Here is a 25,088-nt window from a genome sequence, read left to right as displayed (position 1 = left end):
CACATCCCTTCTTTCACCCTGTTTATTTAGTATTGCTGTGTCCTAGATATGACAAAGTGCAGATCCAGGAGAAATAATGAAATCTACAGAAAGCACTCACAAAGGAGAAAAAAAATATATTTTACATAGGCAGCCTTATTCCTGCTGTTGTTGGACTGCAACTAGGTACTGAGTTTGCAACCAAGATTGAAAAGCATTTCAACTTTATTTACTAGTCAATAAATAATACAAAGACTACGGAAAGTTGAAGAAGAGAGCTGTCATTGAATTATTTCAGTGTGGCTGGTGGTTGCTGTTTTACTGAGTATCACAAAAACAAGCATTGAGCTTAAAATTTTGGAAGAAGTAAGCTTTCTAAGTATAGAGGGCTGATTTGTCCTCTCTGCTGAAAAGGCCTATGTGAATTAAATAAGCTATCCTAAACAGTCTGTACCTTCTTAGGGATGAGCGCTTACAACACACACCATCAGAGCAGCAGTAGTGGAGCTAGAGAAGCAGGAGATGGCACAGTGCTTCTGCATCTGTGGACAGCTGGTGCCATCCTACATGGAGCCCTGGCAGTTGTGAAAATGACGCAAAAGGCTCAGAAATTTAGGAAGCGAGAGAGGGCCTTTAATTCCCTTTACAATTTCCTGTTTTCTCTACTGAAAATAATTCTATGTTCAAAAGCATCCCCATGCATCATGGGTTGAGTGCCAGCTCTTTTGCAGCTTTTCAGGCTAAGTGCTGTTGGGTGCACCTTTTTGCTTATTGTAGAGTCTGTCTCATTCATTCATTTCCTTAATGTCCAATATCCACTCTGAATTGTTAAACAGCAACGATTTGCTAGCTTGCTGTCAGCTGCCCTCCTCATCTGTATATCTGTTGATCTCAGTACTTTGAAGTTTTTAAATAGGCACTATGCAAGTTAGGAGATGATGCGGAAAAAAGGTAAATTGGGGGAAAGCATATCACATGGTGTCTGGTTAAAGTGCTTTACTGATTTGTTTCTTCGGGAAAGCAGATAAATTCTGTTGAATGCTTATTTTTTACCTTATATTAGGTATATCTCAGCTGGTTTTTTTTCTTCTTTAGTTGCTAGATTTAGTATAAATACTATCATCTGTGACCCAGTATGCTTCTTGTGTCATGAGTGCTTAGTGGCCAAGTTAGTAATTCCCGAAGAATGACAACTGTTTGTATTTACTACCATTTGTTTTTTTCCATTCATTCCAACATTGCAGTAATCATATGGTTTTTGTATTTATTTTAACAGCATTTCCTTCTAAAGCAGTCCCATTCATTATGAGTTGAAGTCCTATTATTCAATTCTAGAAGGAAATTCACTTTAAGTCACTCAAGACAAGCTAGTAGATTTTTCTACACCTTTTTTTGTAAAGCAACAGATACATACACCCAGTGCACAGTCAAAGCCTTTCCCTCAGCTACAAATATTTGTTCTTCTGGGAAGACAAATAGACATTTAACAAATAAATGCCTTTGAGCTACTCTTTTTCTTTCTGATATTGTAGTCTGCAATACATCAGCTGAATGTAAGCACCTCTCACAGTTTTTAGACAGAGTGTGATTTACTGCAGACCAACATAAGTAAGTGCATTTTTACTTCTGAGAAATTAGCATGCTGAAGCATATTTAAAATGAATATAGAACAGACTATTGTAGTAGGCAGACAATAACATTGTTAAAAATTACCTTTTGTTTTGATTTTTGCATATTCACGATACCACCCCATCATCACCCCATGGCTCACGTTTAGATCTTTTCCAAAATTTCAGTAATTCCTAAGAAATTAGAAGGGGTGGGGTTTGGTTTGTGGTGTTTTTTCTTGTTTGTTTTGGGGGTTTTTTTGTTTTTTTTCTTTTCTTTGTGTGATTTTTGTGTGTCTGTTGGGGATTTTGGAGGGTTTTCATGGGGATTTTTGGTTGGGTTGGGTTGGGATTTTTTTTTTTTTCATTGTTTAGGGGATTTTATGTTTTGCTTGGTTTTGGAGGTTTTTTTCTAATTTCAGGTAAGTAAGCATAGAAAGAAAATGGGCAATGGAGCTCTTTCAGGTAGTTCTCAAGATTTTCTTAAAAGATACGCTAGAATACTTGGTTCACTCATCATTCCTTGCCCACTGTACACTTGCAGGGTTATTTTCTAGATGCTGCTGTTTTCTTCCATTTTATATTGCTTTGCCCCAAATGCCAAACTATTTTTCTTCACTATGTAATTTTCCAAAAGTAGAGTTTGAATATTTATCCAGGGGAATCATGTAAAAAAGGAGTGGATTTGAATGGCTTGTTTTCTTTCTTTCTTCAATATATCAGTTTGATACATTCCTTGGAGAACTGTGCCTGCTGTTTGAAATTTGGTTTTATATATCCACTGTCTTTAGAAAAACATGTAATCTTTCCTGCTCTAGACATCATAGGATCTCTTCTGAGCTAAAGAAACAGAGCCAGTGATTATAATCATGGAATTGTTCTTTTTGATATTCAATATTCATGGTTCTTTTGACCATCCTTTTCAATCCCAAAGTGCTTTCAAGATGACTTCCTTTAAGCATTCAGCTCACAAAAACGATGCCAGCCAGATTTTGCATACTACTATTTTCTACTACATATTACTACTACTATAGGCCCATGTTTAGAATTAAGTATTTCTGATAATCTACACTTGCTTGTTTAGCTGAGCTACGGTGTAATTTTTTTTTCCCAATCCTATTCTTAATGATTGATCACTTGACAGCAATTAAGCGTTTAAGATTCTAGGGTTTGTTTTTTGACTGGTATAGGCCATCTGGGCTCTGTTGACCTCAGAATATGAAAGCAACATGTAACCATTAAGAATTTTATCTCTCTGTGCAGTTGCTCTTTACAAATAGTAAAGGAAAGGTCCCCAGGCAAATGGTTTTGTTTTTATCCCACAGCAACTTGCCATTGAGTTAAATCACTGAAATCTAAAACAGACATTAAAATGTTTGGATTAATTGTTCCAAAGGAGCACAGTTTGGGCAGCAAATACCAACAGTAAAGACATTTCTGTAGTCTTCTGCTCAGCAGTCAACTTGACCAGGCCCAGGCAGTTTCACACCATACTGTGCTAGCTGGGTAAGGAGGTTTCAGGGAATGTCTTGTGATTTTGTGAATTGAAAATGTGAGCAGTCCAAAGTGTGACCACATGAATTTTGAAATACAAAATTAATTTTTTCTCTGTTTGATCTAAAGATTTTGTTAACTATGGGGAGTCTGAGAGAGAAAAAACAGAGCTGTTTGTTTAGGTGCATGACATATTAGGAGTCATAAGATCACAGTATCTTGTCAGCACAGTATTGGAAAACTTCCAGAGAGTGTAAATCTGAATCTGGAGAGTTTGATGCAGAGTGTCCTAGTCCGGTGTGGGGGTAATCTTGAATAGTTAATCTTGTCCTTTGTGCAAAAGCACATTTAATATTTAATATTACAATAACATTGTAATATTTACAAGGAGGAAATGAAAATTACTTTCTACATACACTAAAATATCAACTTAACTTTTACTTCTCCTACATCCAAGAAAATGTATTTCAGAATTGTAACTGAAATTTTAGATTACAAACTCCAGCAGTACTGCTGCATATCAATTCCTTGCATATCATTTAGTGACACATGTATAGGCACTTATTGAAAGATAAATTTTCAGGTTAGTTTTAACTTTCAAAACAGAGTACTGTATTATTTTGATGATTATTTTTGAATATCTTACTGATAATGAGTGGACAACAAAAATGTGTGTGTATGATTTAGATAAGCAATGATTATAGATTATCTCAACAATTCAGTTTTGCTAAGCTCAGTCTTTCAGCATTCCCTTTCTGGTTTCTCTGTCTGTTTTTTTCACCCCTACCTGCATGCAGAATTTTTATATTAGCTGGTATGTCTTGTTTTCATTGCACCATTTTTCCAGGCTCTTGCATATCAAGGTTCTTTTTATTTAAAATAACTCTTTCCAATAAAACTAGCAGGCTCTTTCCTTACATTTTGAGGGTTATTAGACCCTTGATATTTAACTTTTGTGTCTATCATCCTCACATTTGTATAACAGAACATGAAGAGCTGCATTAATGAGCACCTTATTAATTGCAGTTTTCATTCAGCATAGGGTAAACACATTAGAACTGTTGGAATTTACAAATTCAACTGTAAAATCATGGCCACAGTTTGTTCTTTAGTAGAATACCAGGACTATATTCTGACTAAATTAACTATTGCAAACAGCTGATGCACAATATACCATGATTTCTGCATTAGCCTCTTTCAGATTACATTGATGTGGCTGGGTACAAAGGAGCTATTAATGTGATCACTGTCAAGCTCCAATGTTCTTCTGACTCAGGTAAAGGAAGATATTCTCTCTTCCCTTCTTTAAGTGTAGTCAAAGAGATAAAGAAAAAGATATCCAAAAGAAGAATTTCAGGTTCTTAAAATATTGATCTAAAGCACATTCATTGTGTATATTCTAATCACCCCAATGATCAACCCTACAGTGACTTAGTTCTATGAGTTTCCTTCCAAAACAAGGCCAAGAAAGGCACAGCAAAATGTGTGCCTTTTGTTGACTTTTTGCTCCTGAATCTATCACTATGAACAAACAAGCTTTCACCCTTTTCAAGTAATTTATTAGCTTAGAGTATATATGAAATGAACATCTCATAAAGGTTTAGCATTAGTCAGAAAGGTATCACGCAAGAAAAATTAAATTTTTTGTTTCTCCCCTCTAGATGGCCCTTTGGTGGAATGGCACATTGCTCTTTAAACTGGTTCTATTGCCTCCATGTTTCTGCCTTTTATCTGGACTGCTGTCCTTACAGTATTCAAATGTGCAGTGAAGGAGAGATCAGGAAGGAATATATTTTTAAAAAAGCACTGGGCAACACTGTGTAATGTGATAGGAAGAAAGAGAAAATAAAGAGCACCAGTAAAAAAATCTCAATTTAAACATAATTTACATAATTGCCATTACAGTGTTATTTTTTTACTCTGGAAAGCTTGCAATCTCTTCTTTTACTTTAGAATTATTACTGTAGTTCTTGGCATATTTTCCCCCAATTATATATTTGTCTTCTAGCTCTGCAGCAGTCCATGAAAAATTTAATTTATTTCATAGATGGTACTGCCAAAAAGTCACAGAAAGTTCAAAATTATTTTTATCAACTCTCAGTGTAATGTTTGAGGAAGAACAGACTGTTGCAATATTTGCACAGAATCACAGAATTCTTAGGGTTGGAAGGGACCTCTGGAGGTATCTAGTCCAACCCTACTGATAAGAGAAGGTTATTCATACTCACAGGTGTGGTGTGTTCATAAACAGTGATTAAGTCCCAATCTGGAAATGTGTCCTAAGCTGCAAACACAGGGAGAGGCAGGATTCCAATATACCCAGAGTGAAATTAAGCCACAAAGGCGGTCATATGTTGAAAGTCAAAATGAATTGTCATTTTGATAATTTACTCAATTGACACAGAGTAAATTTGACACATTTACTCACTATCAAAGAAAGAGCAAGAAGGAAAAGTAGGAAAAAGCAAAGAACTACAGAAAGAAAGGTAATCACCACCAAGAATCTGCGGTGTCCTATGAAGGTCCTTCTTCCTTTGTCTGTTGGTGAAGAGGGCTCTGACAAACTTGCTGTACACTCACTTATATAGAGGCTAAGAGGTGCTTTATGGCACTCCAGCTTGGGACCATGGACACAGTATTCAGGGGATATTCCCGTGACAGGTGATAGTTAGCTGGCCCTGCAGTTCACACACCTTTAACAGCAGGGCACATTCACTGCCATTGTCATGGGCCATTACAGCCCATTATCAATGGATGCTCATGGCCCCTTATCACATCAGGTCTTCAACTGCAGATCTTATCAAAGGCTAGGCAGTGGTGAAAAAAGTGTCTGTTTAACAGTTCTTTACTGAGTCTTCAATATTTTCTTCCACATGTTTAAATAATTTATGTTGTGCCTACTATTTGCTGTTTTAAATATGGAATCTTACTAATCAACAACAGTTTATTGCTGCTATTTTTAATAATCATGACCACAAATATAATTTCTTTCTGTAAAAATCTACTCTTCATTATTACGTGGTTTTCTCTATATTTTATGATCCTCAGTCTGATTTCCAGTTAGGCATTAGCAATTATTTTCAGACCTCATCACCATGCACACATGAAGACATGTGCTAGCACATAGATTTTAAAGATGACATAATGAGCATTTTTAGACATCTGATATTATCTGAAAAATGTGATCACTTAAGGTGTGATGTCCAGTAATATGGGTGAAATTGAAGCCCCAAGTTTAAAAGCTCAGTTTTGGTTATCTACATAACCCATGGATTTGATGTCTGAGGTGAAATGGTACCAGTGCTTTAAGGAAACCTGCTCCTGCTGGTTCTTTTCAGAGTGGAAGGATACCAATCAGGTTTTCTATTTTGCTGATGTTGAAGAGAGAGAAACGCAGATACCTGTCTGCTGGACATGCTATCTGTCACTATTTGAAATAAGTAAAACTCTCAAGAGTTAGAATCTGGTTTACTGAAAGGGTGGGAACTTCTGAATCATTAAGGTCCCACTGAGAAGTTTTAATATTACCAAGAGTCTTCCCATACTTTTTCAGTTTAAGAATTGGGAAGAATAATGTGGTTGTGCTGTTCCATGAGTGCCTGCAAGGGGGAAAAACAGTTAAAGTAATCTGACTCTCTCAGCTCATGATAGGATGTAATGAGGAGGCCAGTTTCAAGTCATGTTATGCACCTCTCCAGATCTTGTAGAACATTCAGCTTTACCTCAAGACCTGCTTCCACAGTCAACTTTAAGATAACCATATCATTGGTGTTGTCTGTCCTCCTTCTGTTTACCTGAGAATTTAATTGTAGTAATGGGGAACAAAGACACACAGACCTTTTGCTTGATCTGAAGACCTTTTATTGCAGTGAACCAAGCCTTTCTATGCTCTAAACTTAGCCCAAAGCAATGTGCATTGGCTGCCTGCCACTGCAGTGTCGCTTTCACACATCCCTTTACCCAAGCAGCTCTCTGATCGCATGGTGTCCATGCATCTCCCCAAACAATCACTGCCTCATGCACACGGCAACCACATGCCAGCCATGCAGCCCGTTCTCTGGGTACAGGACTTGGTTTTCACCTCGCTGTTAGGCAAACCTTTCCCAGAGTGCTTTATGTTGCTCACCAGAAGTTAACAGGATTTCTGTCTCCCGCATTTGATAAAATAAAAACTTAACTGAGTGTCCATCTCCAAATCTGAGGCATTTCGATGAAGATTCAGGAGACTTTAAGGAGATCAAAGGCCTCTAGAGCTGAAACAATATTGGCTTAATATCTTCGACTTTGTGGGCTTCACAGACAGCAGTGGTTAGGGTTTGGAAGGTAATTACTGTGGTGGGGTTTTGAGCAGTGGCCAGACTAAAAACCAATATTTCACAGTCTGTTCTATATGTTTTTCTGGGCAGTACTAATGATTCCTGCCAATAAAGGACTAATGCATTTACTACCAACTACTTCTGGGTCTATTTCGTCAATCCACAAATGGAAGTCTGCCACAGTGTAAGAGCCCTGTGTATAGCTGCATCTCCTGCTGAGGGATGATGTGTGTGCCTATTTATGGACTCTACTTTGGACACCAGTTATTAGTTTAAATAATCTGAAGAGTTTTCTCATAGAAGCTTCTGTTTAACCAATAGAGATTTTCTGGCTCGTTACTAAAATTCAAGGATGATTAGAGGGGTTCTTAACTAGTAGTAGCAGGGTGACAGGTGATAGCCACAGGTGACAGAGACTAGAAGGGTTGATGTTCAAGGTGTTTTTGGATGCCTGTGTGCAAAGGAAGGGGTCAGGCCACACTCCCCATCCTTAGAGCCATTATCCTGCCCTTCAGCATTTGCTTCTATTCTCAAAACTCTCCTCTTATGATCTGTGCCTTTCTCTCCAAATTAGAAGCTACTAGTAGGACAGTTATCCACCATAAAATGTTCGGAGTTTTACACCCTGTACTTAATTTTTTTTTTCTTTTTTTTTCTTTTTCTTTTTCTTTTTTTTGGCTTAAAGTCATTACCTTTACCAGAGTATACTTTTGAGTCTAGCTTATTTATTTCTCCCACTTTCCTGGTCATTTGAAACGTTTGGTTTTTAAATGCACTTTCACTTGGACAGGAGAGAGGTTTGGGGTTACAGATATAATCCTTTCCTAAATCACTCTATTTTGTCATGCAGCTGGAAGCACAGCCTATTGAATAAAAATACTCACATAACATGGATTTTATTTAGGGATTTGTGTAAATTAGCTCAACATAGTTTAGAGCTAGTAATTTGCTTCGTTTTGCTTTGGTTTCACCAAAAGGAAAATATAGTTCTGGCTGAAAAAAAGTGTGTAAATGTTAAGTATTACTATTCACCAAACAGCATATCAATCTTTAATTTACAATTTCCTGTGAAACAGGAGTAAGACATCTTCTCAGTCTTTACTTTAAGTTCATACTCTTTTTTTAAATTCAGATCATCAATTTGACTCCGCTTTCACAGTTTGTGCTCACAACCATGCCTTAGCAAATCTTGTGTTTTTCAGATACCTTAAGCCTACTGCAAAAAAATAAATCACACAAATGAAATAGTAATAGAGCTTTGTATTAAGCTTTGTTAGCTAAATTTTGTTAGCTAAATTTTATCTACTATTTTTAAATTACAATTTTGTCCAGAAAATTGGCAGCTGTAGTCATGCAAATGTTGAAATTGATTCCAGTCAATTCCAGTCACGGCTCATCGTCAAAGCCCCAGAACTCTCTTGCTGAGCCCCTTAAACAGGCTTATGGGTTGGGTTTTTCTTTTACCCAGAGTTAGATGCAAAGGAGAAATACTGACAAGATATTTCTCAAGAATCAAAACAAAAAAAGTTTATTGGCAACTTCCGAAAATTTTGGCAAACATTTAAAGCAGCATTGAATCAATGTAAAGCATTTCACAAAGCAATAACTTAACAAGCTCCAAGTCCATTCAACTTGACAAACTCCAACCCATCTGATTTTAAGTTACTTAGACTTCAAGAAGAAGGAACTGGAATAAAAAGAACAAAGAGAAAGACAGAATAGACACAGAAAAGAACAAATATGACTACCACTGGTGGTTCCAGTGGTCAAGATGTGCTTGTCTCATGCTCTGGCACAAATACCCTTTGGCTTTCTTGGGCCTTTCCCCCAGCTGGGACATCTGGTAGCCACTCTGATGCTGGGTTAGGGGCTCCAGGGGCAGGTTTGGGACATTTGGGCATCCATTGTTCCACTTCAGAGCTGGGGTGCAGGCTCTAGGGGGTGGGGTGGATGGAGCACCACCTCACCAGGGCAAGGCTTGTCTTACCCCTTATCTCATTCATGCACCTGAAATGTTTCAAGCCAGCAATCTCCTCTAGTCTCTCACACCATCTTCCTCTGGAAAGGAAAAGCCAGTAATGTTTTAAAAACTAATTATTAAGAACTCTAGGTAGCTTATGTGTTGTATTTGATAACATGGCATCTTGCTGGAAGAAAATAAGTGCAGTTCTCCCCTAGTCCAGCTTATTTTTTACACAAATATTTGGAGCAGGAAATAAAAAACACTTAATAGTTGTGGGATGTGTGGAAATAGTTGGAATAGTTTAAACAAAGATGAACCATTATTCTTCTGGCTACCTCCTCTTTCCTGTGCTGTTTTGCCTAATCCTGCTTCAGAGTAGGTCAACAAATTTCCTTTAAGCTTAAAAGGTGCAGTGGTTTGGAAATAGTGATCCTTTCTCTGTCTTATTCTGTCTTTATGGTATTTGTGGGAAGTGATATAAAACTAATTCCGGCTAGGACTGGATGAATTTTTGCAGTAGCCAGGAGCGGGGAGGCTGGAACCCAGAGGTTTTCTACCATCTCATATAGTTGTTGGGGGCAGGGGAAAGGGATTCTCTTCCAGGAAGAGAGGTTCCTTTTGTTTGAATAAGTGTGGCACTGCTCCTGGAGCCAGCTGGAGGGAGTTTTTGATACTGGCACTGTTGTTGTTCATTTCCTTATCTCATTGCTGTTCCCAGTAAATTGTTTTTATCTTGACCACGGTCTTGTGGCTCCAGTCCTCCTACCCAGCCCACCACCAGGGTGGGGAAGGAGAGGGAGTGAGCATACTGGAAAGTCTCAGTGGAAGCACTAAATTGGAGAGTGCCATTCCTAAATCATGACATGAATAAAGGTACAAATTTATTGTGTAAGATACTTATAAATTAAAACAGCCTTATAAATTAAAACAGAATGTAACCCCACTTAAGTTCTGGATATGCCACAGGTTTTGTTAGACTGCAATAATTCTTTTTTCACACAAGTTATAAATCAAAATTAATTTCCATGGAGGGCAGAATCTCTTAAAACTGCAAGAGCAAGTGGTATACATATTTGGAAAGCAGAAAAATACCTGTATGGTTTCTTGTTCATTTCTGCTGTACAAGAAAACATTATACTGGAAGTATGTGTTTTACATGAAGGAATAGAGCAGATGCCTATTTCCTGATGACAAATGAAGTATGTTGGATATATGATGCACATCTTCAGAAACTATATACCTGAGGATAATAATGGTGTGATTGCAAAGGCTCCAAGAATGCAGTAAATATTAAGGAAATAACATATAAATGACTCTGTGTTGCTGTGCAGCACTGGATGTAGTTGATACCAGTGGTTCTGATCCATTATGGTCATTTTCAGAAGACAAAAATATTTATTTGTGATAAAATAATAATAATCTTATGTGAAATACAAGGTCTTTCACATTGCCTGAGAAACTGATGAAAGGTTTTGCTTTGTCTGAAATGTTTGGTTTATAAATTACACTTAATCACTGAAAGTTATTTTCTCATCTCTGTCTGCTTCTCTTGTGTTTGCTTTTTAGGTAATATGTTTTCTCTAACTAAATTCTTTCAAACATCTTCACAGGTAATCTTGACAGCACCATTGTCAGTGAACCAGTGATGTTGAAATTATTAAATGATAAATTATGTTTTCTTCTAATCTAATTCATTATGATAGCAAAAATGTCAACAAAATGAGTGAACAAATACACTGTCTGATAGTTACACATCAGGGGAAGAAAAGGAAGATTAAATGCAACATATATTTCTTAGATGCTGAACTTTGGAGTCAATGACAGAGACTGCTGTATCATGTGGCTTGTGATTACAAAAAGTTGAACTTCGTTAATGAAATATTTTCCTAAGACTACAAAATCTTCTTTCCATTTCTTGTTTCCAGAAAACAATTATCACATTCAAACTTGGTGGGGTAATATGGCAACAACCCATTGGAAATGTTGAAAATAACCTTTTGTCTTATCTGTGGTCTGGAAGAAAATGAAGAGAAACTATTTTTTTTCCATTGTGATACTTCATTTTAATCCCATCTAACACAGTATTGTTACTGGATTTGATGCTGCAAACATGTTTAGATTTAGAGATAGATATTTGGGGGGAAAAGAACAGCTCTATATAGAGACAGTTTTTCTGGTTTCTTGCTCAGTGTCTTCCACCATAAATGTTTATTTTCCTCTGCTTACATCAGCTCAATAATCAGCATTCCAACAAACTGCCTTTATTCCACCTTATGACTCTTGTCACTTGAAAGAGCACACAACATACAAGGTTGGCACCTTCAGCATGTTTCAGACCTAGAGACCTGGCTTATTCAAATATGTGTTTAGAAACTACTGCAGTGACAGACAAAATTTTGTGGAGCTCAGCATATATACTAAACCATACATATTGAAATAAGCACTGTTTACAGGATAATAAATAGTTTTCTTATTGCCAGGTTTACCAATTCCTTTTACATGAATCTGTAACACAGGGCTTTTTGAAACTTAACTGATAGCTACGCAATCCTTTTCCTACAGTGAGAAAGTCTTTTACTCAACTACTCCTGTTCTTTTATTTAGGACAGTGAGAAGAAAGGATTTATGAATAGACTTTATGCCATCCAGGAGGTGTGTGTCACTGTCCAGAATATCCTAGATGAAATTGCTTCCTTTGGTGAAAGGATCAAGAAGTAAGTGCTGACACAGGTGCTGGATAGCTCTCGTATATTAAAGATAAAGATATATTAAATATATTTATATATATATAATATATTATATTAAATATATATAAATATTATAAAATATTATATTAATTATGAATTTTATTAAATATAAATATATTAATACTCTTTAATATATTTTTTAAGCAGAGATATAATACACTAGACTTTTACTTACTTATTCCAGGGAGTCCATCATTCAAACTCATATTTACTGTGCTTTATAGATGCCCTCAGTCAGTTGAAATTCTGTTACGTTAATTCTGGAGTTTAGAACTATATTAATTGGGACAAAAATCAAAAGTAAGGTTTTAAAGTTAAACAGAAAAAGCATATTGTTGTGAAGTTGTGTTTAAAAGCAATAATAAAAAATGAAATTTTGATAAAGGAAATAAGCATAACTGAATAGGGGTTTGATATTTTAAGGATGTACATATGTTCACCTACTGGAAGTTTTATTTATTGGTCAGAAAAAGCTTTCCTTTAGAGTATTTATATAATTTATAAAAATTGCCAACAAATCTGGACATTAAGAAAGAGAGGTTCTGAGATTTACTGCAGGAAATGTATTGCTGTATTTCTGTCATGGTCAGTGGACAGCAGCACAAGGTTTATTTCTTGAGGTCAGACATATTCCAGAAAGACACTTTGCAGCTGTCAGCTGCAAAAAAGAGGATTGACCTTGAAAGCCAAGAGCATCTCACCACTACCCAATTCACTTTTGGAAGTAAATTTTAGGAAATCTATGCTTTGGGTGGAGGTCAGTCTGCAGGAATCCTGAGGATCATCTCTAATGCTGTCCTATTCAGTCTTGATGACAAGGACATTGCCATTTATGCATTTAAGAGCAAAGTCCCTAATAGGAAAACCTGGGAAAGTGTTCCCACAGGGACACTTCCAGGCAGGCTGTGTTCACAGCAGGAGAGACAAGTGCAAGCATATTGTATCACACAAGTTCTCCAGTTAGAAAAATGAACTAGTCTCTGAAAAACATCCTTTATCAAAAGGCTATTCGTGGAAGTTGTCTTGATGATTAAGTAGTTCTAATTGTGCATTTTGGAGGTGGGGTTTGTTCTATTATATACCAGATGAGAGCTACAGAATTTTGTAAACCAAGTGAGACTATAAATCTTTGTAATTTGCTCCTAAAACTATAATGGGAAACCTGTACTGAATGCTGTGTTAACACAGCCCATAAGGAGCTTTGCTAAGTGAGGAGCCAGTGCTCCCACACATCATGGTGTGTCTGTGATCATTGCACAAAGCCGACTCACAGGAACATGAGCAGACCCTCAGCCTTCTGTTCATCCCAAATGCCTACAGAAAAGGGGAAAAGAGCAGGTGTCCCCTGAGGATAAAGGGAGACGCCCTACACTAAGTGACACTAACATAATGTTAGTGAAGACATGTCGAAATTGCCAGGGAAAAAAGAAGACAAATGAACACAGGAAGCCAGAGCTCATTATGAAAAATATGGCTTGCAATTCAGATAATTGCAATTATTCATCTAGAGAAGCCAAAATTATGTAATCACATTGATTGATAATGTAGATAGTAGTAATACTTTAAAGTGCATCATGAGATTATTTAGATTTAAAGCCACATTATCCTTCTGGATAAATGTAATGCAACATTTTTAAGATGGCAGTGTTTTCATTGAACAAATACACTGAGCCAAGCTCCCCTTAACCAACATTCCTATGGGACATACGTATAAAATTATCATCTGGTCTTTCTCTTTTCACTGAACACAGGACTTGGAGAGCTACAGGATCCTTTTGAGATCCATTAACTCTCCCTTCCTCACATTTTTGAAGAATGTGGTGACCAACAGAGTTTTATCAGATAATAGAGTCTGGGACCCTTAGTGAGGATGTTTTTAGCCATGAGGTTTTTTGGAAAGGTAATGTACTGGAACTCTGATGGGATTCCAGGAATTCTCTTCTTTTATTAATAGATAAATAACCTTTACTTATTTCATGTTTTATAAAACAATATTTTTAATATATATATTTAGAGGGTTTTTATTTCTTCCCTCAACCACTGCTGTTGCATTATCCCTGTCTTCATGACTAACTGTTCTATCTCCTCTTTTTATTCCCCTAGCTCTTTCCTTCTTATGCACACGGATGAGTTTCCACCTTTGCATAGCCATGCACTTGCCTATTCCTTTTTGCCCAAAGCTGGAAGGCACCTGGCTGAGGAGTGCACCTGTACCTCAGACAGAGGGGAATGTCCTGTTCAGCCTTTAACTCCTTGTGCTGTCCTTACAGTAGAATAGGGAGGAGATAAAACAGCTAAGCCTTAGCAGTAGTCTTCCAACTATTGTATCCTACTCTATCATGGTGTTGAGAAGGGAAAGTAGATTGCCTGTGCAAGTACATTTGGAGAGTAAGGAGGTCTGTGGATTTTACCTGGTGCTGAAACTGGGGTTAGGCACTGAGATCTCTGAAAAGCAGAGCAGTGATTCACCTGGCAGATGCACACTGCTGGGCTGGAAGAGTGAAATGCAGCATGCAAATGGGCAAAGCTAGGGCCTCCTTTCATTTCCACTGACAGCAGATCCGAGCCCAGGCTCTCCCTGACAAATGACAAATGCATCTATATTTTCATTAGTAGACTCAGTTTGTTCTCCCTGATGGAAACTGACACTCCCACTGTCCTTTGCTCTTTTATTGGCTTTTTTGGCTGACCTCAGTTCTGACTTTTGTTAATTTTTCTTTAGTACATTCAACTGGACTGTCCCATTCCTGAGCTGGCTGGCAATTGTTGCCCTCTCTGTGTTTACCATCATCCTGTATTTCATTCCACTGAGATACATTGTCCTTGTCTGGGGTAAGTAAAACACTTTTAAACTGTCTGTACTGCTTTTAAAACCTGGCTTTTAATGGATGACTTACAGTGACAGTACTTTTTGGTATTTATGGTCATGAAGCTGCCCTATAATGGAATTAGGCATGTTAGTTAACAGCAACAGTGTAAATATTTAGGCCCACCTGCAAAATTCATTTTTCTTGGCTGGCACTTTAGACTTAATCATACTATAAACATGTAGCCATGAGAGTTCTTCATATATCAAAGTGTAACTTTGTCTAGATATTACTCTGATTTATTTTCACCACTTATACACAAACAGAGGCATTTCAATCTATATAGTGTATTTAGGACAATACACCATTTTTACTGCAGTACTTTATCTTGTGAAAGTGTACGCAAACATAGCAGCAAGAAACCTGTTTAAGGGGTCACCTTTAGTTAGACAGAAAGGAATAGGTGGTATTGGCTGGTTGATAATGAACAGAAAATCTGGGTAGGTAGGGGGATGGAATTATGATCCAAGTTTTCACTACTTGTGCTCATATATATTCTTTATACTGATTTTAAAAAGTTACTGTTACCATATCTGTTTTAAATAATGCTCCAGGTTTTCATTTGTATATCTTTTCATACATCTTAAACCACCAGCAGCTGTACCCTTAGCCAGTAACACAGACTTATGAAGAGCACAGTCTCAGTTACATCAGAGACTAGAATTTCTTTCTAAGGGCTTTCTTTCTAAGGAAAGGACAGCAGTCACACTTTTGTGGAAAAGTTTTGAATTCAGGACACAGCATAAAATCATTTAACTGACTCCAAAGAATTTCTTTGGTGTTTATCAATCAGCATTAGTAATTTTCTTAGAATGTTTCCTCAAATGATCATTGCCAAAGCAATAAAGATTGAACGAAAGTATTTTTACAGAACAAACAAAAGCAAGCATATGGGCTTCCTTTCTTTTTCTGTCTTTTATTTATTCCTCCATACCATGAATCATATAAGTGTAATCCAAACTCTTAGTTTGTTCCCAAAATTTCATTTCTTCTAGCATGCATACAGGAAGTTCTAAGTGTTTGTCTGCTTACTTTTTCTGACATTTTTCAGACAGGTCTGACATCTTGCTTTTGTACATCAGGTTTGATACAATAACCTGAAATTATAATACCTCTCCAAGATCCACATAACTGTAGAGCCAGAACTGTTCTTTGAAAAAAGAAAATCTCATTACTCATACCCCTGGAAGTGTCACACTCCCACAGAAATATCTCTGTTTCAGTTAAGACGGAGTCTCAACTCCCAAGCCTACCAAAACATGGATGGATAGTGTAAGCATAAATTATTATAAATGCACCTTGACTCTCTTCATCTCTTCCCTCCCTGCCTTCAAGTTAAATAGGCTGTGTAGACATAACTTCAAGCTCCTTGGTTCACTAGAGGTTTTGACTCCACCTTTTCCTCCTGCATTTCAGTTCAGGTGACTTCTTAATCAGCAAGTTTATGTGGATCCCTTCTTTAGGAATCCTTTTCTCTTGCATCTTGGCAGAAGACCAGACAGGTACTGCAGATCCCACAGTCCAGACCTCCTCAGGGTGAAATGAATTCTCATAGAGCCATGTAATGCTGAGCATAGCTTTAAGCAGTTGTCCCTTCAAAAACTGCAGTATTCCAAACAGTTACCTGTTTTCTCCATCACTGCATGCTTCTAGTCTCTCCTGCGTGTATTTCTTCATCTTATTCATACATCCTGCCCATGGAAAGCCATTGATTTATCTTTTTTGACTTATTTCCCATAGGAATGTTTGAGCTGGTCTGTAGCAGCATCTGTCCGTTTGGTTCTTTAGAAGGCAGAGTTTTTAAATTAAAATTTCTTTGTTTCATGTTTTGTATATCTGTCTTTCTTCTGTGCATCCATAGGGTCTGCCCTAGCAAGAAATTCTCTATCCTTTCCTAGCTGTGTCTCTCCCAGTGGAGACTACCTTGAAGATGTGGTGTGTTATGTGGGGTGGAGCAGGAAGCACTTCTCCATCCTATTCCCTCTTCATGAAGTGCTGAGTCGGTAACAGCTACAGCTGTTTATGTGGAAAAATCTGTAATTACTTTAATCTGAAATTTTTCAAACTGTTGGAAAAGACTAATCCCCTTCTTGTATTCTGCTTCTCCTGTAGTGTTTCCTCTCATCTGTGCAGTGCTTTTCCTTTCTTGAAGTTTCACACACTGACTGATATTTTTCTTTATCAGATGTGATAAAGTGAGATCATACCACCAGAATTCACCCATGAGTGATCCTGTGGCTGTGTGCAATGAACAGTGGCATTCACCTTAAATTTTGCAGTCACTTGCTGATGCAAAACATCTTCTTAAACAAAGGTGTTTCAAGGTCAGGTATTCCTTCTGAACACTAACTATCCAACACCATATAAAGGGAGGGCAGCATCTCCTATCTGTGCTGCAGAACTGAGGATTCATGCAGTTGGAGGCTGTGGGTGCTGTTGACACCGAATCTTTCATGCCCTATCCAAAGGCTTTATATCCTTGCTAAAGCTTTTTGAAAAGTCTGAGCACCAAAGACTTTATGGAAGGTACACTATGTTATTTATATCTGATAGAGCCTGGATAAATTACACAGAAAGGCATATTTTTAATAGTGTCCTGTCCTTCTCCTGCTCACATGAGAATCAATGCAGTTTGCACTGTTCCTGTCCATGTTTTAGACATGTGTTTCCAGAGCCCACAGACCAGGTTCTCAAAGTGTATGAATCTGACTCGGTATGTAATGATAAGAAAACTATGTCTAATTGAAAAGCCTGCTTCCTGATTATTTTGTGCATAATTTTTCTTGGTGCTTCTGAGCACTAATTGTCAATAGGCATTATAAGACCATGTTGTCTAAGGGAGACGTATCCTCTCTTCTCTGCACTGCCATCAGCTGGTCTCTATCTGTCATTCCCACACAGAGGTTTGTGCAAACTCCTCTAAAGCTTTCATTTGGTGCAGACTTCATGCTTCCCATATATTTCATTGTCATTAGCATGAAAAATACTTTCCTTGAATCTTATGAATCTTATATGAATCTTGCGTCCTCCAGTTAAGCCCATTTCTGTTCATCCTCTCTGTTACAGAAATGAAATCCTTTTTATGCCTCTGCTTTTCCCAACTTCCTCATAATAATCACAGTTTCTGTTACTTTCAAAAAAAAATATATTGAAGGAATTTGAAAATGTCCCTAGAACTTTTGTATTTTTGAAACAAGGAACCACAGAAGCAGAATCCAATCTTTGGAGCCTGAGTTTACAATTCATGCATTCATTCGGTGCTACTGTCAGGATTCAGAATGGATCCTAAAATCTGTTCTGCAACTTTGCCAAAAGTATGTACCTTTTGATATCTTATATCTTATGGTAGTAACATATGAACTTTCACTTTTGCAGGCATCAATAAATTTACAAAGAAGATTCGAAATCCATATGCAATTGATAACAACGAGCTACTTGACTTCCTGTCCAGAGTCCCTTCCGATGTGCAAGTGGTGTGTATATTTATTTTATTTTATTTTATTTTATTTTATTTTATTCATTTCATTTCATTTCATTTCATTTCATTTCATTTCATTTCATTTCATTTCATTTCATTTATTTTATTTTTTAAAGAATTTTTAAAGCAGTTATTTTGCTTTACTATTATATTCCTTGGCAGAAAGAAATTGCAAACTCAAGCTGAGGATAGTCCATTAACAAAAAGGAGGCTGCTAGATTTTTTTCCAGTGAGAAAGAAGTTCCTGCATTGGTTGTGCCTTTTAGGATCTTTAGAAACAATCAGTTGAAGGACAAGTATTTGTGAGATGGTAGCTAGACCTTGTATTAAACACCTTCCAGCGCAATGCAAATCTGACTGGGATAAGGCACTGTATGGGAAACACTGGAGCGGGGACTCCCAGGACAGGCAGAGAAGGAACAGGAAGGTCAAATAATGGAAGAGGCAGACAGTATTGCTCAGCACTCTGAGAACACTTTGACCATTCCTTTCCAAAGAGTGAAAGCTTTTGCTGTGGCAACAGTTCAACTGAGCTCATAAATGCCTTAAAAAAAAAAGCTGGTGTGAATTACAAGTTTTATGAAGCAGTACGCAATCCCCCAAGAACATGCAAGATTTAAGATAGCATCAAACACATAAATCACATCCGGTGTCACAAAGAGTATAGGTTTCCCATATTTCTAGTTTCAGTTCAGAGCTGGTACTCAGTAGAGGATATGGGTGCAAACACTCTCTCTGTATCTAATACCCTCTGTGATAGGCATTTAGAAATAACCAACCTTTTAAGAAACATTTTGCATGGTATCAAACATGATAATGTTTATTGTCTAGAGCTAGAGCTCATGGAGAAAGTGAAAGAAACCCTAGTCTTTTCTAAGTTTACATCAGCATGCAGTGTTATTTCCTGGTAGGATTTTCCAGGTGCTGGTTTTCCTTCTTATTCTAGGTCTGTCATTCTGTTGTTGGTGAATCACATCTACAAATCCTGTGTCATTTTTAGGGGGAAAGTCTTCTTTTTTTAGCCTTTTATCCCCTGACATTTTTAAGGGGAAAGTCTTTTTTTAACCTTTTATCCCCTGACAGAAAAAAAAAAAATCTATATTTCTTTTTTTTCTAAAACGTGCCACCTGAAAACTTTCTTTCTTTCTGAACTTTGTGTTTAAATAGATGCAATACCATGAACTGAAACAAGATCCTACTCAGAGCCCAAGCAAAAGAAAGAAAAACAATCCTGCCTAGCCAACTTCATGTGTGGAGGAGACCAGCATCTGCCAGGGGAAGATAAAAGAACAAGCCTAAGAAGCATTTCCTTTCTCTAAGATTTTTATTTATCTTGCCTTTTTAGTGGAGAGATTTTGTAACAGTATTAAAAGGTGGAAAATGATTTAGCATGGAAAATCTATTTCTCATTGTAAAGACATTTGTTTCTAGTAGGGTTTTCACCATTTTAAAGCCTTGTTAGAAACAATGTAATGCATTAAATGAATCAACCTAAAATGGGGACTATGTATTGCTACTTGGTGGTCAAAGAGTCATGAGATAGTCAAATCATGGAAACTAAACCTACAAAATATTTAAATCTGACTTGGAAATTTCTCAGATTTTATTTGTGAGCATTAATATTTTTATCCAGTAAGTCATCATTACAGTTTTCTATGTTTTATATATTGCAAGAGAAATATAATGTAGTGGAGCTTACTGCACTCAAGTTTTAGCAGATTTTTTAAATTTCAGACCCTGATGTTAACTCCTGGTGGAACATTTTTCTCTGTGGTAGGGCTGCTTATAAGACAGTGAGAAACACCAAGTGCAAATTTCTTTCTGGAGCTCCCCAAAGCAGTTCCTGCTGTCTTTATCATTCCATTGTAAGACCTAAGAATCTCTGTTTCAAAATACTGCCAGGTTTGTAACTGACTGCCTATCATATTTTTCTACATGTACCAGTAGTCTTCATTTGTACTACATAGCTTAGCTCTAATGAGTACAACTAGCTCCATACTGCTTTGGGTGTCATGCTATGAACACCTTTTGTGCACATAACTATTTTAATATGGATATGTTACAGAAAACATTTTTCATTCAAATCAAAAGATTGTATTAATATGCTTTATGGTATAACATTACCTGTTACCAATGTGAAATACCATGTAGAGGAAAAAAATGCAGTTGTGGTAAAACTGATATACCGGGGTTTTTCCTTAGTTAATAATGTCAGTTCTTCTGATATGATCTTTCCCTACTGCATGGAAACTACATTATCTTATAAATTACATGGAACATAGATGAGAAACATTTACATTTCAAATGTCTTAGTGGCCACTGCTTAATGAGTACTTGGGGATATATTCTGGTAGCTGCATGCAGACTTCCACACTCAGCTCCCCACATAGTGAGCAGAGACTCATACCTGAGGGACTACCTGTGCACAGCTCCTCATTATTAGTTCCCAGTGACATTAAAGGGGATTTTTTGCCCAGGGGAGAGCGACAAGACTGCATCCTCAAGGGGGGCTGTGGTCCTCTCCGGATTACCTCTCACTGGTTGCAATTGCAGATAAAGTTATATTGCACTACTCTAAAAATACTTTTTGGAAAGTCTATTTAGGAATACTTTGCAAGCACATGTGAATATGTATTTGTTCAAAGAAATATGTGTTAGTTGCATTGCTCATGAAGGATTATCCTATATTTCTTTGTTTTGCAGATAAGATGATTGCCAAGTCCTTATGTGACAGTTACTTTGATCCTTCTGTTTGTATATTTAAAAGAATGCCAATCAAATTAATAGTCTGAAGAAAGCCTTGGACTTAAACAAGCTCTTGTTACATCATGATTTTGAAAGAGTTTAATTTTGCAGCTTGTGTAACCTTTTGGCTATATCCTACCTAAAGAGCAACATACTATTGGTCAGCCTATGTTGTTTTAAAGAAACCAAATTTGTAACTCAACAATATGTGAATGTTTGTTGCCTGTTGTCAGTTTTGCACATTTCTTTAATACACTGCAAACCTTGTACCTTCTTAACGTTGCCCACCAGCCTGCGTGTCATTTCTTCTTGTCTTTTTTTGTACACAATTTCAAATGTCTACTTTGGTGGTAATATCTGAATTCATTCTGCATGTTTCCAGAATTAAACACACTTCTAAGTATCACTATATTAGATATTCTGAAGCCTCTGTCTTTGAAATCCTATGTTGTCGTTTCCCCATGAATGCTGTGATGGGCAAGTGAATTAAAAGATGGTATTTCTTTGTGCAGGATTTTAGTATTTTAAATTCCATAACATAAAGGGATGCGGGGGGCAGAGGTAGAGAGAAAACAAACATCTGTTTGTTGAAAAATGGTGAACTCCTTTTAAATGCCTCACTCTAAACTGATCTCACTGAAAATATAACACACAGATGCAAGGATAAGAATACTTATTGATTACATATGATTCTCCTGCCACAACAAAACAATTTAAAATCACAAAATAGTTTGTGAGTGAACCCATTTTCACTATGTGCAGTTTGTCTATGCTGCTTTGTATAGGCAGCCTCTGTAAAGAGCCAATCCTGTTTTATGCCATAAATATTCCAACATATATTCCTTTTCCAGATTGATTCTGAAGTCCATTTCTAACATGTTTGATTTGGCAGGCTTTATTCCATACGCAACTTGTCTGTTTATAAACAATCAAAAAAGAATAAGGCATCTCAAAATCATGAAATTGTCTCTGTTCTCAGTAAAAAACTTTATGTGAGTCCATAGAAAATTATTAGTTTAGTTGCAGTCCATATTTAGATTGGATGTCAGCACATTCAGAATTCACTAAGATTGATTAATCTGAGAGGCTGTTGTTACATTCCTGCTGATAACTCACAGTACAGATCTTGCTTACCCTGTTTTTACAGTTGCTCCTCTTTGGAGGAACACCCAAGTATTTTTCATAATAGCAATGAGCTAAGAGCTGCTGTGTTATAACTTACTTAGTATGTTAAATCCAAGTGCAATAACCCCCAAGTTTTTTTTTTTTTCTATTGCATTTAAACCAACAGTGGAATAACGAGAAAGTAATTAAGCAGTCTGCATACAGTCTATCAGCTAATTTGGTCCCTTAGAGCATAGGCTTCACTAGCAAGAAGAAGACCTGCCAGCAAGTGCCCTGCATGATGCCAAGGTATTTAATGTGAAGATAATTCAGGAGCATGAAGCAAAGGAGGTAAAGGAAAACATTTCTTTCATCATTGTTAGATTACACATGCTACAGAACATAATTAAAAGCTTTGCAGCTCTCTGCTCAGGAGCCAGGGTTCCCAACCTGTGCTTTAACTGACTTGTGGCTTACACAGAGATTGAATGCTTTGTGGCAGAAATTCTTCAGCTGACACTGACTCACTTGCATCTGCACCTCAATTCCCAGAGTCTACTCCAAGCCTCTACCACACTGAATGGTAACAGCAAAAGGTATTGGCTTTTTGTTGAGCTGGATAGTCAACAAAAAAAAAAAATCTCTTTTCCAGTGGTATTTTTGCTACATTATAGGACTGATCTTACTGATTTGAAGTGTGGTGCACTGACCATTTCTCTGACTTGCAAAAATATAGACCTCAGAGCCAGACTGCTGGGCACATATATCCTTGAGTTACATCCATAAAAGGATTTTTTTTGCTGCCTCTTGAACAAATATGATGAAAAAAATGAAACATTTTTTTCCTTACCCACAGGATTTCCAGTCCTGGGATATGTAACAAGCTCAGCAATCAAATGTACTTGAATCAGGAGGAGTCTGTTGTTTACAGTCATGAGACAATGATTTGATCAGAAGAAATGAGCTTGAAGAGTAAAGCAAAACCTTTCTTACACTGTGTTTGTATTCTTCAGGCTGAGTTCCTGAACACATCTCTTGGGAAAAGGATAGAAGAAATGGGGAAGGTTTGCTTAAATAAAATATTTAGTGAAAATTGCGTAATTACCAAATATATCTTATATTCTTGCAGGATTTTTTTTTAAGGACTGGGATTTGAGTAAAAGACAAGTCTTTCTGCACTGTGTTTCTAGAAGTACCTTTCTTACTTAGAAGGAAGTTCTGTCACTGTAATTTGCTGAGGCATAGTACAGTTTTGAGAAGACAGGATTGGAAAAGAGTTGGGAAAGAATTATAGTAGATTATAATGCTGGAAGCAGCCTGTTCCTGTTTTCTCTTCCAATGCAGACACATACTTTCACTTGACGTGCTTATGAAGACCACAGCTCAAAACCACAGTTACATTCACACAGTTCCAACAGCAACCCCATTCCCCACTCTTCCCAACTTCAGACACTGCTGATGGCATGCCATGGAGTTGGCTGTACACCTCTCAGTGTGAAGGGTCCTTCTCTCCTTTTGTCCACTTTGGCCTTCAGTCTCTACATGACCAAACTCTTCATTTCCTAGTCACTACTGATACTAGCAATTAAAACTTAATTAGAAACTGTCATCCATGCCATCCTCTCCTGCTTCTCCCTATTTGTAATTTTTACAGGCTGCTTTACCTCATCCATATTCTTTGACTAATTCACCATTTTATAGATACAGCTCCTTGACAACAAGGTCACAAAGCTTCAGCTGCTGGTTTCATGTCAGCACTTCAGCACTCACATACCTCTTACCTGGAGCTCAATATTTGGTTTCTCACTGCTGCATTAAGCAGTCATACATACGTGTCTTTCATCAGCTCTGCTCCTCTTGGACCTCAGTGATTCCTATCTAGACCAAGCTCCTCATACATTCAGACATTGTTGACTCCTTACTTCCTGATGGTGACATATTTTGTAGCTGTTCTCTATGACAGTGCAGCAAAGTATAGTCAATGAAATTAAAATCTAAGTTTAAAGGAAAGAAAATTCTGGAAGTTGTATAACTGTTCCTGCAACATGCATGCATCTTGCTGTTGGTTACTGGCTTCTGAAATGTCTGAGCTTGCAGTTTTGCTCTGTTCCAGTTAAAGGATTTGGACCTCTGTGTGACTTGCATCAAGTCATAGTAGGCATTTGATTCGGGGGGGAAAACAATTAATATAAATGCATGCTAAAGCAGAAAGTCTGTTGTTTATGAAGTTTGTGTCTAAAATCAGCAATTGTAGCAAGCATGCGTTGCTTAGGCATGAAGAGGATTGTTTTATTGTATTCTCCATCACAGAAAATAGGCTTTCACAATGCAATTTATTGTTCTTTGTAAAATCCTCTGATTCATAATTAAATACAGCACTATGATTTTTGTAGTTTGGATTCCTTCTCTACAGGGTAATGTGTAGGCTGCACCTTGAGTAGACATTTTCATAACAAAGTGTGGCATTTGAAAAAGAAATTAAATGTTTAATTAGCTGACACTTTCCATCACTTGGTGTCAAAGCTGTCAAGTGCCAATAAGTTTAAAGCCAGGGTTTATGTTTACCTTTTTTAAGTTGTGATAAAGCAAGCACATGGAAAAGACTGAGGCTCCAGAACACTTGTAATACATTGAGTATGTCATTGTATGGGAAAATACAGCAGAAAAAGTTTTTGACAAAGGAGAGATAATTTTGCCTCAAACCATAGCAAGGTCAAGGGACGAATCCAGGAAATTCAGTTTGTAGGAGTAAAATGGCAAGATGGAGACATCAGATTCTGATGTAGTC

The 25,088-nt window shown here is 37.1% G+C and overlaps 1 protein-coding gene across 1 annotated transcript in view; it reads left to right on the top strand.

Annotated features, from left to right (window-relative positions):
• Positions 1–21,607, top strand: part of MCTP1 (multiple C2 and transmembrane domain containing 1) — a 209,508-nt gene extending 187,901 nt beyond the window's left edge. The window contains exons 18-21 of the mRNA XM_031507452.2: positions 11,964–12,073; positions 14,829–14,938; positions 18,349–18,446; positions 19,619–21,607. Coding sequence (XP_031363312.2) covers positions 11,964–12,073; positions 14,829–14,938; positions 18,349–18,446; positions 19,619–19,690 — 390 coding nt within the window. The 3' untranslated portion in view covers positions 19,691–21,607. The remainder of the gene's footprint in view (positions 1–11,963; positions 12,074–14,828; positions 14,939–18,348; positions 18,447–19,618) is intronic.
• The last annotated feature ends 3,481 nt before the right edge of the window (positions 21,608–25,088 follow it).

Source organism: Lonchura striata, chromosome Z (genome assembly GCF_046129695.1).
Source record: "Lonchura striata isolate bLonStr1 chromosome Z, bLonStr1.mat, whole genome shotgun sequence".
In the NCBI taxonomy this organism is placed as follows: domain Eukaryota; kingdom Metazoa; phylum Chordata; class Aves; order Passeriformes; family Estrildidae; genus Lonchura; species Lonchura striata.
The sequence above is the reverse complement of the archived record's forward strand: the minus strand, read 5'-3'. Positions and strand labels throughout refer to the sequence as shown.